The sequence below is a fragment of the Geotrypetes seraphini genome, chromosome 12, assembly GCF_902459505.1.
Source record: "Geotrypetes seraphini chromosome 12, aGeoSer1.1, whole genome shotgun sequence".
NCBI lineage: Eukaryota > Metazoa > Chordata > Amphibia > Gymnophiona > Dermophiidae > Geotrypetes > Geotrypetes seraphini.
This window is the reverse complement of record NC_047095.1, coordinates 21,455,584-21,474,597: the sequence shown is the minus strand read 5'-3', so window position 1 is coordinate 21,474,597 and position 19,014 is coordinate 21,455,584. Positions and strand designations below refer to the sequence as shown.

Below are 19,014 nucleotides of genomic sequence, written 5' to 3'. Positions count from 1 at the left end.
CTGGGAGCATTTCTGAGAATGCAACCCTGGAGTATCTGGATTTCATCTTTCAACCTAAGAGCCTAAATTTGGCTTCCAGAACCTCCCTCCCACATTTTCCTATGTCATTGGTACCTACATGTACCAGGACAGCTGGCTATGTGGCATGTACGGTCTGCCATCTTTGCACCTGGCAGGCAAGTGACCAGGCAATCCTCATACCCACCAGCCACCCAGCTATCTACATGTCTAATGATCGAATCACCAACTACAACAGTTATCCCAGCCCTTCCCTTCTGGGCAAAAGTTCCTAGAAACACATCCTCAGTGCAAGAGGATATTGCATCCCCTGGTGGGCAGGTTCTAGAGGATTATTTCCTACTTCACCAGAATGATGCTCTCCTTCTAGACCTCTCTCCTCCAAGGCGGTATAGGGGCTACCAGACTGGAGGTGGGACTTCTCTAAAATATCCCTGTAGATCTCCTCTATGTACTTCTCTATCTCCCTCAGCTCCTCCAAGTCTGCCACTCTAGCCTCAAGGGAACAAACTCATTCTTTGAGAGCTAAGAGCTCTTTGCATCAGGGAAGGAAAGGAAAGTGGGGGATCTGGAGAGGAGAAAATTCTGCACATAGAAAGACGTGTGTATCTGGGTTGGGTGGGGGGAAGGCAGAGAGAAAAATACTGCTCATGGATAGGAGGAACATATGTGTGTGTATGTATGTGTGTGTGGGGGGGGTGTGAGGCATATGTATAGAAGGGAGGGGAAAGGAAAAATGCTGCCCAAGGATGGAAGAGAAGGGAAGAGATGGAAAATGAAATTTAAGAAGGTGGCAGAAAATGGAAGAAAGCTGAATGTGAACTATGAGTGCTAATGATGGATGTAGGGCAGAAATGAAGATCACTATTTTTCTCCTCTCCCCTCCATGATCACTATTTCTCTCCTTCCCTCCCCCTATCACCATCTCCCTTGCTTTTTCCATCCCTATCTCATTTACCCCCTATTACATCCGTCTGAACCTTTTTTTCCCAGCAAATCATCCTGTGCTCCTCCCCCTTGGATCAATGATCTTTCTTCTTGCACTCCTGAATAGTTCCCCCATCACCACTGCGATCCGTTCTCTCTCCTACTCCTCCTCTCCCCCCCCCCCCCGCAGTCCAGAATCTCTTTCCACCCCCATGGTATCTAGAACATAAGCAATGCCTCCGCTTGGTCAGACCTGAGGTCCATCGTGCCCAGCAGTCCGCTCATGCGGCGGCCCAACAGGTTCAGGACCTGTGCAGTAATCCTCTATCTATACCCCTCTATCCCCTTTTCCAGCAGGAAATTGTCCAATCCTTTCTTGAACCCCAGTACCGTGCTCTGCCCTATTACTCCCTCTGGAAGCGCATTCAAGGTGTCCACCACATGTTGGGTAAAGAACTTCCTAGCATTCATTTTGAATCTGTCCCCTTTCAACTTTTCCGAATGGGTCGGAGTAAAGGGACAATATTCTGACTGGCGGGGAGTCACGAGCGGTGTGCCACAGGGATCGGTGCTGGGGCCGTTACTCTTCAACATATTTATCAATGACCTGGAAAAGGAGGCAAAGTGCGAGGTTATAAAATTTGCAGACGATACCAAACTGTGCGGCAGAGTTAGGTCCAGGGAGGCGTGTGAGGACCTGCAAAGGGACCTGGGCAAGCTGGAAGACTGGGCAAACAAATGGCAAATGTGCTTTAACGTGGAAAAATGCAAGGTCATGCATATAGGGAAAAAGAACCCGTTGTTCGACTACAAATTGGGGGGGGCATTGTTGGGAGACAGCAGTCTTGAGAGAGACTTGGGTGTGCTGGTGAATGCATCACTGAAGCCATCTGCACAGTGCGCAGCAGCCTCGAAAAAAGCCAACAGGATGCTGGGCATCATAAAGAGGGGCATAACAACCAGGACGCGGGAAGTCATCATGCCATTGTATCGAGCGATGGTGCATCCACATCTGGAATACTGCGTTCAATATTGGTCGCTGTACCTCAAGAAGGACATGGCGGTACTTGAGAGAGTCCAAAGGAGAGCAACGAAACTGGTAAGAGGGCTGGAACACTGCCCATACGCCGAGAGGTTGGATAGGCTGGGGCTCTTCTCTCTGGAAAAAAGGAGGCTCAGGGGAGATATGATAGAGACCTTCAAGATCATGAGGGGCATAGAGAGGGTGGATAGGGACAGATTCTTCAGGCTGAAGGGGTCAACAGGTACGAGGGGGCATTTGGAGAAATTGAAGGGAGATAGGTTCAAAACAAATGCAAGGAAGTTTTTTTTCACACAAAGGGTCACGGACACTTGGAATGCGCTACCGGAGGAAGTGATCAGGCAGAGTACGGTACAAGGATTCAAACAGGGATTGGACGGATTCCTGAGGGATAAAGGGATCGTGGGATACTGAGAGAGGTGCTGGGAGAAACCCAATCAGGTCGTGCATGTGCAGGACCGGAGGGTTAGGACTTTCGATGGGAAGATAAAACTCAATGGGAAACCAAGGTGGCAAGGGGGCCCCTTCTGGTGATTCAGACAGGTCGTGACCTGTTTGGGCCACCGCGGGAGCGGACTGCTGGGCGGGATGGACCTATGGTCTGACCCGGCGGAGGCACTGCTTATGTTCTTATGTTCCCTCTTATTCTTTTATTTTTCAAAAGTTTGAAGAATCTGTCCCTTTCCACTCTCTCAATGTACCTTCATGATCTTGTAAGTCTCTATCATATCCCCTCTAAGTCTCCTCTTCTCCAGGGAAAAAAAGAGTCCCAGTTTCTCCAATCTCTCAGCGTATGAAAGGTTTTCCATACCTTTTATCAGACGTATCGCTCTCCTCTGAACCCTCTCGAGTAACGCCATATCCTTCTTAAGGTACGGTGACCAATATTGGATGCAGTACTCCAGATGCAGATGCACCATCGCCCGATACAACGGCAGGATAACTTCTTTCGTTCTGGTAGTAATACCCTTTTTGATTATACCTAGCATTCTATTCGCTCTCTTAGCGGCCGCTGCACACTGTGCCATTGGCTTCATTGTCATGTCAACCATTACCCCTAAGTCCCTTTCTTGGGTACTCTCCTTCAATAACATCCCTCCCATCGTATAGCTGTACCTCGGGTTTCTGCTTTCCACATGTAGTACTTTACATTTCTCAACGTTGAACTTCATCTGTCATCTCGTCGCCTATTCCCCTAGTTTGTTCAAGTCCCTTTGCAATTCTTCGCAATCCTCTTTAGTCCAAGCTCCACTAAATAGTTTGGTGTTGTCCGCAAATTTTATTATCTCGCACTTCATCCCTGTTTCCAGATCATTTTTAAATATATTAAATAGCAGCGGTCCGAGCACCGAGCCCTGCAGAACACCACTTGTGACCCTCCTCCAGTCCGAGTAGTGGCCCTTCACTCCTAGTTTCAAGTTTATTTTTGATTTGATAAATCGCTTATTTAAATTTACTACCCTCTGTTTCCTACCCGCCAACCAGTTTCTGATCCATCTATATACGTCTCCTTCCACCCCATGGTTCTTCAGTTTCCGAAGTAGGCGTTCATGGGGTACCTTGTCAAAGGCTTTTTGGAAATCTAGATATATGATGTCTATGGGGTCTCCTCTGTCCATCCGTTTGTTAATTCCTTTGAAGAAGTGCAATAAGTTTGTTAGGCACGATCTCCCCTTGCAGAAACCACGTTGGCTGGTTATCAGAAGTTTGTTTCTCTCCTTCTTCCCTCCCCTCCCCCTCCAGTATCTTTCCTCCTCCTCCTCCCCCAGAGATATATGCGAGTCCCTCCCTATGACCCTTCATAGTATGCCAGCAGTGTTAGCGATTAAGGCAGAGCACTGCCAACAGGATAGCCAGCTCCAGTGTCTCTGGAGTACCTGCTATACTGGAACAGGAAGCTACATCAGCTATTCCTGTTCCGGTGTACCTGCTACTCCAGAAACAGCAAGACACTAAGAAGTCAGGTAGCCTACTGGCAGTACTCTGCCTTAATTGCTGGAACTGCCAGCAGCCTATGGAAGGTTGGAGGGAAGGACTTTGGGAACATAATGGACTATGGCACAGGCGGGCTGGGTAATCAAGAAGGTAAGGGGACCTGTGTTAAAATTTTTAATGTGGACTGCTGGGCATGATGGACCTCGGGTCTGACCCAGCGGAGGCACTGCTTATGTTCTTAATCGTGTTAATGCATTAAATGTACAGCCCTTATTGACTGAATTATGTCAATTTTGAGAAAATGCATCTGCCTGTGTTATTTTGTACATACTGGAGGACATGCACTTCTTTCTATTTCTCTGGTGTTGCATGACATACAGAATCCAGTATCTGTGCTTTCAGGTTTTGTCTGTAGGGTTTTGTGATTTTTTTTTTTTTTGCTGTTCTCTATTTTCTATGAGGTGAGTGACATGTTCTGTATCTGCAACTGGGTGAAAGATTCTGTTGGCATATAATGTCTGTTTAGGTAGTCAACCGGAGGGAGGGAAGGAACGGGGGCCAAATCTCAACGACGGCAGGAATTGTTTGGCAGGCCAAATTTTAGTACCCCCCACGGGCCAGAGTTTGACATGTCTGTCTTAGAGCATCTAGCCCGAGTCAGTGAATTCCAATCTCTACTACTTGATGCACCTTAACACAACATTTTCTTATGATACAGTTCTTCTCACTCCTCTTCCTATTAGAAACTCCTCTTCCTATTAGAAGTAGTACTGAATTCTAATTTCAATCAGTCTATAGATTTTCCAGCCTTCTTCCCCAGACATATTCTCATCCTGGGAGAACTGTACTCCACTCATTGGACTGTAAACCCTCCTTAGCTTATTGTCTACATTGAACTTAGCTTTTCAAAACTGAAACTTGTCTGTTCCTGTCCTTGAGTTCCAACAGATTAGGAGCTTCTGTAATCAAGAAGACAGTCACTCCAGGGTTTGCAATCTGCATATCATTCTGCCATGCTGGCTCTGGGCTGCCACTACAAAGTCGTTTTACAGCACACAGAGTATAAACAATGGCAGCTTCAGTAGTTTATTCCGTTCATCTCTCTTTGGACATTTCTGAAGCAGATTAGGTTCCCAATCCATACTTTCACATCCCATTTTTGTCTTTAAACTAATTCCAGACGGAATAATCAGTTCAGCTAAGCAGTTCTACAAAATGTATACTCTAATCTTGATTGCATCCAAACATGGATTTCAAACTCAATTAATTCTTATAGAAAAATATATTTCTTCTTAATCTGTTGCCTGACAATTCATGCTATTGTATCAAACGTCAATCATATAGGAGGAGGAAGGGCCTCAGACTGGTTTTTCTAATGCGTACAGATCAGTTGGAACAGTACAGGGCTGTAAAAGTAAGAAATTTCTGGACCATACTTTAGCATTCCAAGCAGCTTCACATGACAGAGAATTTTGATTGTTATTGCTTGGAGCTTGTTCTTATAAATATTTCAGAACTCAACTGAAAGCTTATCTCTTTTCAAAATACTTGGTCAAATAATTTATTTTTTTTTTTGTCATCCTTAAATTGTTTTTAGTTTATAATCTTTTGTAAACCGCGTAGAACTAATGGTTACACGGTTAAGAAGTATTATGTTATGTCTTTCATATAAAGCAACTTATTGTGATAAAGATTTCCGTTCACTGCTCTTCAATCCAGCTCTTACGAACATTTTAGAAAACTATTGAAAACCCTCTTTTTTCAAAATTTCTGACTAAGTAGATCCTTTGCATTCTTCACATTATAACATGTATTTTCTTAACATAATTTTTTGTTAACCGCATCAAACTCATGGTTATGCGGTATAAAAATCTGCTGTTATGTTATTCCATTTTCCCAGTAGCAGGTATATTGATGCTCTAATGTATTTCAGTAGCATAATTAAATGAAACAACTTCTAAGGCATACTTCTGTAGGTATGGGTGGGGATGGAAATTACTTACAGCGATAGAATGGATCTTACCAGGGACAGTCAGGTATGGGTTAGAGTCCAGTGGTGTGCCTTTACAATTTTTGCACCTTGAAAGTGTGTGGCAAAATGAAAAAGGTTGAAAAATCACTGCTCCAAAGTGAATTTGTTTAAAGTAAAATCCACATTGCAGCTTTGCATATCTCTTCCATAGAAGCTGACCAAAGGGGCCACTCACACTGTCGTGCATCTGTCACTGTGAACTTTGACAAGGCATACCAGGGTCAAACATGTCAGGTGATAAAGTGAAAGACATGCAATCTGCTAGCCAATTACATACTGTGTACTTGGCTACAGCAGTCCTATTTGTTTCTTTTTATACTTTAATAAAAAAAGTTCAGTATAAAACTATTTGAGGCTTGTGCAGATGGGATCAGATAGTTTGCAGGAACGGGGGCGGAGACAGAGACTGAGCTCGTGGAGACGGGGACAAATTTATTTCCCCGTGTCATTCTCTAGAGCTTACCAATTAATGACTAATTATAAGCCTATATAAAGAGATTATGTACTTGCCCTGGAAAGCTCTTTTCCAGTAGATAGGTGAGACATTCTAGACCAGTGTTTCTCAACATGCGGTACATGTACCCTTGGGGGTATGCAGCCTGGCCGCTATCAGGGATCCCTCCCTGCCCCCCAAACCCCCCCCGCTGACTACCGGTGCAGAGGATCTTTCCCTGCCTCCCTGTCTGCAAGCATGCACCACCCCTCCACCCGACCCTCACACCAAGTCGGAGCAGACACGCTCCATCGCCCCCCCCAGAAACAACTTTGCAAAGGAATGGGCCATTGCATGTGCAGCGACTCATACGCAGCCGGCCCACAAGCCTCCCCCATCCCCTGTCAATTTTAACGTTGGAAAGAAGGTTCCAAGTCAGCCAATCATTGCTTGGCTGGCCCAGAACCTTCTCTCCATCAGAATTGACGTGGGGGAGGGGGGGAAGGTTTGTGAGCCAGCCACGTGTGAGTCGTTTCACGCGCTGCCATGGCCCATCCCTGTGCAGAGTTGCTGCTGGGGAGGCAATGGAGCTCCGGCTTGGTTAGCTTCGGGGGCGGTGCATGCTTGCAGACAGGGAAAGATTCCCAGCAGTGCCCTGTGGCTTCTGTGCATGGGTCTGCTTCGGGGGAGGAGGGGGCACAAACTAGACACATGGGGGCACTAACTTGGTACATAGGAGGGAGGAAATAGAAAGGGAGAATTGATGGGCACAAGTGTGTGAGTGAGAGATGGTGCACATGGGGAAAGGAAGAAAGGAAAATTGGGCATAGAAAGAGAAGTGAGGTAGAGATGCATGGGGATAGAAGGATGAGAGGGAGAAATGATGGATATGGTGGTAGAGAGGGCAGACTGAAGGGGAGGAATGTTGGCCAGTGATGGAGGGAGAAGTGTGGCATTGTGCTGGAGAGGGGTATTAGAAGAAGAAATGGGCATGGGGCTGGTGGGCAGTGGTGAAAAATACTGCATATGATCCAGGGGATGAGAGAGGGAGATATGTTGGATGTAGCAGTAGAAGGAGTGGGAGAGAAGCCCGGACCTCTCAAGACAGATGGACATAAGAGAAAGAGAGGGAGACATATTACCAATAGGGGTGGAGGAGAGAGGAAGAAAAGTTGGACTCATGGAGGGACAGAGATAGATGTTGGTTGGGGAAAAGAATGGGGTCCAGAGGAGAGGAAGTGTGCAAGAGGTATAAATAAATAAATACTGGAAATGCAACCAGAGACTCATGAAATCACTAGACAACAAAGATAGGAAAAATAATTTTATTTTCAATTTAGTGATCAAAATGTGTCAGTTTTGTGAATTTATATCGGCTTTCTATATTTTACTCTATATTTGTCAATTTTTAAAAGTCATCTGACTTGATCTCTTTAAAGGAGAGAATAGAAAGGGAGAATTGGGTATCAGAGAGGGAAAGAAAGATGGTGCACATGGGGAGGTGAAGAAAGAGGAGAATTGTTGGGCAGAGAGAGGGAGAGAGAATTATTGGACATGGTGGTGGGAGAGGAGTGAGGTAGTGATGCATGGGGAAGAGAAAGATGTCAGACTACTGGAATGGGAAGGAGAGGGAGAGAGAGAGAGATGCCAGACCACAGAATGGAAGGGATGGTGAGGAGAGAGAGAAGCCAGACTGCAAGGAGGAGAGATGCCAGATCGTAAAAAGGAGAGAAGAGAGATGTTAGACCTCAGGAAGACGGAGGGAAGGAGAGAGAGATGCCAGACCAAGGGAGAAGAGAGATTCCAAGCTATGGGAAGGTGAGGAGAAAGGTGCCAGATCATATGAGGGGGAAGACAGAATTGTCTGACCATGGGAGAAGGATGAGATGGTGCATAGGGATGGAGGGGAAAGGGAGACAGAGGGAGGAGATGATGCACAGCAATGGGTGCTGCAAGGAAGAGATAAGAAATGCTTCTTATGGATAGATGGGAATAGGGGAGAAGAAAGAGGGAAGAGATGGTACACATGGATAGATAAGAATTGCCGCCGCTGGGTCAACCAGTGGTCCATCATGCCCAGGGAAGGGAAGACATGGAAAAGTAGATAGATTTTGAGAAGAAAACTGAATGTTAAAAGTTAATGCTAAAGATGGATGTATTATCTGGAAAAACCATAGGATTTAAGTATAAGAACTATTGCTCGGGGAAGGGGAGAGAATCAATACAGAACAAGTGCAAAAATCCCTTTCCCAAAAAGATAATTTACTTTTTAAAAAAAAATTGCTGCAATTAATGACAATAACTTTTTTCATTTTAAAAATCTTTATTCATTTTTAATACTTTCAATAAGTGAAAACAGTATAAGAAACATTTACACTTTAATCACTTAATATTTTTACAAGATTCAAACAGATCAATACCCCTCCCCCACCCTACCCAACCATTATCCTTAAAGCATCTTTACAATTTTCATACTTTAAAAATTCGCTATACATGTCAAAACCATAAATTAAGCATTTCTAAATACTCAGAAACTGTTTATCAAACCTCAAAAATATCCTCCCTCCTTCCCAATACCCTCAAGAAAGATAAAAATTATTTTAAAACTTATATTCCACCTCCCCCCCCGGCCCGGATGTGCAATTAATATGTCACATAAATCAAACCTATAATAATTCTACAAAAGACATCAATGGGCCCCATATTAATTTAAAATTTTTTATATTCCCTGACAAATCAGCATTCATTTTCTCATATTTATATATTAAACATAAATTTGCCCACCAGAATGTAAAGTTAAGACGGTCCCAATTTTTCCAGTTGTGTGTAATCAATTGTACAGCTGTACTTGTCATAATTAAAGAGACTTTTTTATATTTATCTAAGGGATCTTTCACATGCAACACAGTACCACAAATTACTACTTCATAAGTCAAAGGGATCGTAGTTTCTAAAATATTATTAATAAGTCCCCAAATCGACTTCCAAAAAAATCAGTATCTTAGGGCAATAAAACAATAAATGATCCAATTTTCCTACGTCTAGATGACAGTGCCAGCATCTATTAGACCTAGAATTATCTAACTTATTTAATCTAACTGGGGTCCAAAAAGAACGATGTAACAACAACAAAAAAAAACCCCAAGTTTGTTTCATAGATGCTGACGCTGTACACCTCATCTTCCAAGACCAAATACGTGGCCATCGAGATGCAGAAATATACTGCTTAATCTCAATACTCCAAATGTCTCTAAGACAACAATAACTATTAAAAATCAGATGTGCTCATAAATCCTTTAGCAGGGCGCCAAACAGCGATACGACATCACTGACAGTGCGTAATTTTGAAAACTTCTTTCCTATTGAGGTAGATAAATTATTAAATATCCCTCATCCACTATAATAAAACCCTTAGTGTGCATGTGCAGTTGAAACTCCGTGCGGCCATGCTTTGTGATCCTATGGTTGCATGCGCAGTAGGAGCTTGCGGCAGTTTCTCCATCAGCCTCAGTCCTCATGCGCATACACGGCAATGGCTTCCCACACCCCAGCCAGCCTGCGCCTCAACAAACGGCAAATGTCCAGGCCTCTAGGGTTCAAGGCACCGCTGCCAGGCGCATACACAGGAAGGAGTCGGAGATAAAAGGGAAGAGAGCTACGATCAGACATCTTGCCTGAGAGAGACAGAAAGCCCCGAGGCTGCCCGGCCTAGTGGTTGCTGGACATGAGCAGGGAAGTGGACAGGGGAAGCAGGGAAGGGGTGCTGCTGGACAGGGAGAGAGACAGAAAGAAAGAAAGACATACAGACAGGGGGGGCCAGGGAGAGACACAGAAAGAAAGACAGACAGACAGGCAGGGGGGGCCAGGGAGAGACACAGAAAGAAAGACAGACAGACAGGGGGGGCCAGGGAGAGAGACAGAAAGAAAGACAGACAGACAGACAGGGGGGCCAGGGAGAGAGACAGACAGGGGGGCCAGGGAGAGAGACAGACAGACAGACAGACAGGGGGGGCCAGGGAGAGAGACAGACAGAAAGAAAGAAAGACAGACAGACAGGGGGGGCCAGGGAGAGAGACAGACAGAAAGAAAGAAAGACAGACAGACAGGGGGGGCCAGGGAGAGAGACAGACAGAAAGAAAGAAAGAAAGACAGACAGACAGGGGGGGCCAGGGAGAGAGACAGACAGAAAGAAAGACAGACAGACAGGGGGGGCCAGGGAGAGAGACAGAAAGAAAGAAAGAAAGACATACAGACAGGGGGGCCAGGGAGAGAGACAGAAAGAAAGAAAGACATACAGACAGGGGGGGCCAGGGAGAGAGACAGAAAGAAAGAAAGACATACAGACAGGGGGGGGGCCAGGGAGAGAGACAGAAAGAAAGAAAGACATACAGACAGGGGGGGCCAGGGAGAGACACAGAAAGAAAGAGACAGACAGACAGACAGGGGGGGCCAGGGAGAGAGACAGAAAGAAAGACAGACAGACAGACAGACAGGGGAGGCCAGGGAGAGAGACAGAAAGAGACAGACAGACAGACAGGGGGGGCCAGGGAGAGAGACAGAAAGAAAGAAAAACAGACAGAGGGGGCCAGGGAGAGAGACAGAAAGAAAGACAGACAGACAGGGGGGGCCAGGGAGAGAGACAGAAAGAAAGACAGACAGACAGGGGAGGGCCAGGGAGAGAGACAGAAAGAAAGACAGACAGACAGACAGGGGGGGGGGCCAGGGAGACAGAAAGAAAGACAGACAGACAGGGGGGGCCAGGGAGAGAGACAGAAAGAAAGACAGACAGACAGACAGGGGGGCCAGGGAGAGAGACAGAAAGAAAGACAGATAGACAGCGGGCAGAGAGAGAGACAGAAAGAAAGACAGACAGACAGTGGGCAGAGAGAGAGACAGAAAGAAAGACAGACAGACAGCAGGCAGGGAGAGAGACAGAAAGAAAGACAGACAGGGGGCCAGGGAGAGAGAAAAGACATACAGAAAGAAAGAAAGAGAAAGAAATGCCTAAGTCTACACATCTATTCTAGCAACCTTTAATGTAACAGACTAAAAAACTAGTATTTTATATTATTTCAATATTTTTACTGTTGTAATTGTCTATTGCTTATGTTTGACATTCTTGCTGTATACCGCCACAAGCTCTCAGCTTTCTAACCTACTGAAGGGAGCACATCTCTCCAGTAAAGAACCAGCAGGCAACAGGCACTATTTTCACAGGAGGAACAGGCACTGCACCAAAGCAATAGAAAAATTATCTTAAAAAATGCAATTTCATTCGGCTTCCTGATGTAGCTCTGTGAAACATAGACTGTGTTAGAACAGAGAGACACTTTTTCAGATAAGTGGTCTTTTTCTAAATGCTGTAGAACTATATGAATAACATAACATATCTTTTTTTTTTAATTTCTTTATTTATTTTATAACTTACATCAAGTGTACAGTAAATATCTAACAATTATAGTAGAACATCACTTGAAAATCTACAATATCATACAACATAACATATCATGGAAGCTGTAGAGCTCAATTGAATGTGGTGTGATTAAAATCTTACACACTGTCAGCGACTTTGTATCGCGTTTGGCGCCCTACTGAAGGATTTATGACACATTTGAATTTAAATAGTTATTGTAAAGTCAGTAATTGAAGCAATTTTAAAAAAAAGTTCATTATCTTTTTGGGAAAGGGAATTTTGTACTTGTTCTATAAAGATGGATGTATGGTAAAAAGTGAAGGAGAGAGAAACAGCAAATGGATAAGGTGGCCCTGGATACACAGTTAAGAGCACAGACAGAAGGAGGTGCAGCCAGAGACTGGGAAAAAATGGTTTGAAAAACAAATCACCAGACAACAAAGGTAGGGGAAATTATTTTATTTTCAATTTAGTGATTGAATTGTGTCAATTTTGAGAATTTACATCTGCTGTCTATATTTTGTACTGTTCAGGAAGAAATGCATTTGTTTCTAATTCTCTGGGGTTGTACTGCATGCAGAGTCTTGAATCTTAGGGTTTTGTTTATATATATATATTAGTACTTTTAGTTTGTGGTCCCATATTTGCATAGGGGTTATCTGTGTTCTGGTAGGAATGAATGTTGAGAAGCATAGTGTGTGCTTTGTGTAGTTTAATTTTGAAGTTAACCATTATGTGTTGTTAATAAGATTATGTTGTGTGTATATATAAAAAATAAATGGAAAAAAATGGTATTACAATTAGTACTATTATGGGGGCGAGGTCTGGGGCGGAGATTGAGCGGGGTCTGGCCCACGACTTAGTCTGTATTTTAGATTTTGACCCCTTAATGTGATTGAGTTTGACACCCCTGGTATAGAGCTATCAGGGGACTATACTGAAAAATAAAACAAAATTTTGAAAACTTTCTTTCCTACTGAGGTAGATATATTATTGAACATCCCTCATATTTTATATTATTTCAATATTTTTACTATTGTAATTGTCTATTGCTTATGTTTCACATTCTTGCTTTATACCGCCTTGAGAGAATGCCTTATACAGTATATATGAAACCTTATTTGGGGATTTATATGATCAATAGTTATCATCTAAGCATGAACAAAGGAAATTACCTTGGATATCAGTACTGCTACAGGATCTCTTCTGTCCAGTCTTTTGTGAATGACCGTGTCTTGGGCTCTCACCATCTTCCACCAACTGGGTGGGAAAGTCTTCAGAAGGCTCAAATAAATTTCCATGTAAAATGTTTGCATTGATTGTTGGCCTTTTTATTACAAAATCCCTACAAACATAAAAAAAAGTCACAAGAAAACTATTTTAAACCAGCACTTCAACAGAATCATCACATAGCCAACAATGCAAAAATACTTCCAAAAGGATGTACCAAGACTAGGTTAAGTAACAGTAGTGTCTCTCGCAACTAGATTGTGCTACAACCTCAGACTTTCCACAATTTTTGCTGGTGTAGGTATAGTAGTATTCTACTAAACCACCCTTAAAAATATTATCATCAGTAAAAAGCAGAACTTAATTACATTTTTGCTCAGTCTTTTTTTTTTTCATCCAAAATTGGAAAAATCATATAAGAGCTTTTGAAGTCTTAATATGTTGTGCCTTAGAAGAGAGGCAGGAGGTGGCTTGCCCAAGTACATACATATCCGAATACTACAGATATTCGCAAGCCACAGTGATACAAGAAGAGTCCCTTAACATGATTACAAACTGAATATAGTACTATGGCAGAAACAGGTCAGGGAAGGAAGACAAGTGAATTGTTCCAATCACTTTTTTTTCATAATGAAGGTCAAATCAAGTCAAAACACACAAATATTTTTATCATCATATGATGGATCCTTTCAGTCAAGGAATGGCACAGGAAAACTAGAAGCATCTTACCCTCCAGTTTGAGAGCTCTGTGTCTCAAAAGATCCTGATTCAGTATGACTATCTTCCTTTGGCAAATTTTTTATATATTCCGAATACTGCTGTCCTGGTTCATAGTGCTTTGCACTCTCACAGAGAGACTGGCAGTTAACAGGAATTGAAACTACTTGAGTGTGTTGCATCTGGAACAGGTTAACCGTTACCTGTTATCAAACAAATTGAAGGCTATAAACAACATTTGGACAATTTAGAAATATTTAAAATTTGACAGAAATGGAAGATTCAACATGACAGAGAACTAAATGATTTTATGCATACTATTATGGCCAGAGTCCAAATTACAGTTGTCTAAATAAATAGAACAGCAAATTGGCTGTAGCTGCCTTCTAGAATGAAGGGCTTGGGATAGAACTGAAAACACCTTTTCCTTCTCCTCCATTTTCTCTTTCTTCTCTGTGTGTATCTTAGTTCATTAATACTCTACACATTTCTTCTCTAAACAGGAAGTACATTAGGGAGGAGGATGAAGAGCAGCCACTGAATTAGAGAGCAGGCACTTGTTGCAAGCCCACTGCTAAGATGAGAAAAACATTTTGAAGATAAAAGAAACAGAGAAAGATGACCCAGGAAGAGTGAAAAAGCAGAGTAAAGAAAATGAGGAAAGGAGGCTAAAAAGGTAGACGCATGGCAGAGAACAGATGAAGAGAGAAAGGAAGAGAGAGAAGAGTGATGAGATAAAAGTGTCCTTTTACTAAGGCACGCTAGCTGTTTTAGTGCGCACTAAAACAGCTAGAACACCTTAGTAAAAGGACCCTAAGTTTGGAAAAAACAGTTGATAGAGACAGGACAGCAGGCATGAAATATTTTCAAGATATGGATCAATTATACAGCTGTCTGCTCCTTTTGCTATACAACAAATATAACATGATGGGAGATGGAGACATGAACAGTGAAGAGGGAATGTTGTAAGGAGACACAAACAGGGAGAAATGAGCAAGAGAAAGAAAAAGAAGACAGAGCTGGAAAAGGAGGAAAGACTATTAAAGGAAGCAGCAAATGACGTCTAGAGGTCAAAAGAGTTCTGAACAGGGGGTACTACATATTGGCAAAAGCAAGTTTGAGAAACTAAATGATGGTACATTGGTGGAGGAGGAAGAAAAGTTGCTTACCTGTAACAAGGGTTCTCCATTGACAGCAGGGGAATGCAGCCACACTTGCCAGTGAAGTCCTCTGACCAATTTTTTGGCCCAAAAATCCTGGTTTATATTAGAGTATATACAGTAATATCACCTTTTCTAGATGTCTACTTTTGGGAGCATTCTCAGCCCTCAGAGCTGTCAATAGTGATCTTTTTACTGGGTTTACTGCTTATGACTTCTCAGAATATTAACTAGTGCAATGTTTCAATCAGTGTTTAGAAATTCTGCCCATGACCAATAAGTATGTCCCACTGATAATCTAGGACTCTATCTCCTCAGTTAAAAAGTTGAAGGAAAAAGGGGAAAAATTGCTAAGTAGGTCAAAATAGGTTACTATTCAATGCAAGATATGTAAAGAAGAGTGCTTATTAGAGAGACAGGCAGATGCTAAAGCTAATAGTTCACACTGGAACCACATAAAACGTCACAAAGCAGATAAAGGCAATATCTCTGTTGAATGACCATTTTTCTGGGCACTGCATCAATGACCTTATGTTTATAATACTAATAGGTATCTTTAAAACAATCTAGGAACATAAGACCTTTGAATATGATGAAATATTTGATACCCACCTGACAGGACTTAACTAGAAGCTTGGGTTCCTACCATGACGCCCAACTACAAAACATTCAGGAAAGAACTGAAAACCATACTATTCAAGAAATTTGTCAAATGATCTAACCAAACTGTATCGATCATTCCCAGATCCAGATGCATACTATAGCTATCAACCTTGTAATCTCCCTGGGAATGGCCAGGCTAATTTCTTGTTGTAAATCACCTAGAACTGAAAGGTATTGGCGGGATAGAAGACATCCATGTAATGTAATGTCACTTTCCAATTACACCTCTACCTTTCCCTTCTCCCCCATCACTTCCCACTACAGTGCCCCCCTAAGCTGTGTTGCAATTCCTGAAGAGAGAGTGTGAGTGTGTGTGTGGGGGGGGGGGGGAGGGGAAAGCTTCAATAATTTGTTTTCAATAGCTAAGCAAAAGAAGGTCCTCTGGAGTCCTGCAGAACTTGCCTGTCCCTCCTGTCTGCTGGCAGGAATGTGTGGAAGATTCCCACACAGCTTAGAGCAATGGTCTCAAACTCGCGGTCCACCAGATCCTATTTTGAGGCCCTCACCATTTTTATCATAATCACAAAAGTAAAACAAAACAGTTTCTTGATCATATGTCTCTTTAGCTATAAATGACAATATTATTATTAAGACTTAGCCAAAAGGAAAGATTTATAAAACTATAAAGAGTTTTACCTCATGCAAAATTGTCATTTCTTTAATAAGACATTAACTATTTTTTCTGAGGCCCTCCAAGTACCTACAAATCCAAAATGTGGCCCTGCAAAGGTTTGAGTTTGAGACCACTGGCTTAGAGGGAACATTGCCCCCCTCCCCTTTCTTTCAAGACTGTTATTGCAGTGCTTTTCATGTCTCACCTATACCTGAGTGTGACTGTACGGCTTAGTGGAATATCAAGTTTTAAAATCAACATACATATATTTTCACATTATCAGCTTCTGCTCATATCTGACCTGAAGCAGATGGTTCTATCTATTGTTAACCCAATAAAAACGGTTTATCACCTTCTTTTCTTTTGTATTATTTCTATTGTTAATGTGGCCCACCACAGCAACCACACTATTACCTCCCAGATTATCAGATTATTTTGATGATGTACAAACCAATCTGGATTAAAGTGATTTGAGAGTTAGGGAGGGTTCTGGTATGAAGTTCAGAGACCATACTGCTTTTTGATTGTGTTATTCCAGCTTTAAAGGCTTATACCAAGCACTGATTACCTACTATTACAATACAGAAAATAATGTATTTATAATGAGTCAGCAGTATAACTACCAGTTGGTAGTTGTATCAGTTTCAATTACAGGTTGATAAGATCATTTTTCCTCTATAGCTTTTCCATAGTTTAGCATTAGCAAGAACACAAAATAACCCTCAATATTAGGCATAGATTTGTAACAGGTATTTCAAGGTAACATAATTCTATCTGCAGGACTGTGTTAAACTCAGGGCCTCACACACAGCCTGCCCCACAAGGTGGGAGATAGTGAGTGATAGAAATACCATAGCAAGACACAGGATTCTGAATGTGTTTTTCAGTGAGGAGGAAAAGGGTTGCAGTGAGAAGGAGACAAGAACTGAAAAAGGAAGAGAAAAGAGAAAAAGCAGAACATAAGGCAAGAAACACATGGAAGGTAAAAATATGGGAACACAGAAATCCTCCTATGGAGTAGTTATCAAGAATATCATCTTACAGCTTTAAGTGTGAGATCACACTGGTAGACAAGATTTCGAAGTTGTGTTAACACAACACTTTTGAGATTTTCTAGATCATTTCTCTTTTCTTCAACATCTGTCATACAGATTCTGTAGTGTTCATTTGCTTCCTCAGCCTGCAGAACATAAAGTTTGATACATGATGTAAAATTTATAGCACACAGCTATCACTCTCAATGCACTGTGTAGTGTTTCAGAGTAGTAAGGTGTATAAGCAGCATCTGTTTAATCTTACAGCTTTTCTGCAGTCTCTTTGAGAACTAAACTGTCAACTGTGTATTTTTTTTTTTTACACAATGCAATTCTACATCAATTATGCTGTCACTTGCAACACTCCTGCCAAAATAGAAGCAATTATGAGTGCCTTTTTCACAGATACAAATATTACTACTAAAACATGTGCATTAATACTTTTTATGCTTAATCATTAAGACAGATTAAGATAACTCAAAATTTGCCTACACAACACTTCTGATGTAACTCCAAAGATGCCACTTGGGCAGAAGACTGATTAGCATAAGCTTTTCAGCTAAACAGTGGTTTAAAAAGCAGAATGGCTTATACAAAGACAAGGCACTTGAACGTGTCAAGTACTTAGGCAAGTATAAACAAAACATTTCTCCTTTAAAATGTAATGATTTTTACACAGGTTAAAGCCAAGTTGTAGGCTGCTCCAAAAGTCAAATACCGTAATTCCCAGGTGTGGCTTTCTCATTAGGCAGTATAAGGTGGCCACCTCAGGCAGCAAATACCTCTGCTGTGGTTATCTCAGTACCTTCCAGCTGAGGTTGGAGAACCCCTTAATGATGGAAGTGGCAGAAGTAAAAGCAAAGAGCACGACAATGTCATGAAGCCTGTGCATGTATTCAAGATGTTTTTAGTTATATCAAAATATTACATACATAGATAATTATAAAATTATCTCAGAGCACATTACAGGGTTTCAAGGAAGGTTTAGATAGGTTCCTAAAGGATGAGGGGATTGAGGGTTACAGATAGATGTAGAGGTAGGTTACAGAAATGGTCAGGAACCACTTCACAGGTCACAGACCTGATGGGCCGCCGCAGGAGCGGACCGCTGGGCATGATGGAATTGGCGGATCTCAAATCTTATGGAAGCACTGGATTATTGCTGGTATAAGAACTTTAAATGATGTTATTTCAGAAGGTAAACTGCTTGATTTTTCACAATTGCAATGTAGATTTGGTCTTAATAAAGCACAAAGTTTTAAATGGTTGCAGTTGAAGCAGGCTATTCAGGTGGGGTTCCCTGAATGGAAAACTCTTAAAAATCAATATAGTTTGGAGTTCCTATGCTTCCAGGCAGACTTCCTGGGACACCAAGCCGCGCAATGGTACAAATTATTATCTGGATTTCTTAACAAAAAAACGAAAACTGGTCTTAGAGACATTTGGAGCATTGATATTAAGCATCAAATTTCTGCTTCTCAATGGCCACGCATTTGGTCTTGGAGAATGAGATGTACAGTGTCGGCATCCATGAGACAAACTTGGTTCTTTTTATTACATAGAGCTTTTTGGACCCCAGTTCATTTGCAGAAGTTGGATAGCTCTAAATCTAATAGATGCTGGCACTGTAATCTAGAAGCGGGGACATTGGACCATCTAATTTTTCAATGTACTTGCATTAAGAACTTTTGGAATTCAATTTGGTCTCAAATAAATTGTTTATTAGAAAACCATGTGGCACTATCGTACAATACTGTTCTGTTTGGTATGTCTATGAGGAAAAAAGTCAAATATCAG

At 42.1% G+C, this 19,014-nt stretch overlaps 1 protein-coding gene across 3 annotated transcripts in view; it reads right to left on the bottom strand.

Moving 5' to 3' along the window:
* ARHGAP29 (Rho GTPase activating protein 29) overlaps positions 1–19,014 on the bottom strand; it is a 258,004-nt gene that overhangs the window by 82,608 nt on the left and 156,382 nt on the right. For all 3 annotated transcript variants that reach the window (XM_033915737.1, XM_033915739.1, XM_033915738.1), the window contains 3 exons: positions 17,226–17,363; positions 13,760–13,950; positions 12,976–13,145 (listed from right to left, as the gene is read on the bottom strand). In XM_033915737.1, coding sequence (XP_033771628.1) covers positions 12,976–13,145; positions 13,760–13,950; positions 17,226–17,363 — 499 coding nt within the window. The remainder of the gene's footprint in view (positions 1–12,975; positions 13,146–13,759; positions 13,951–17,225; positions 17,364–19,014) is intronic.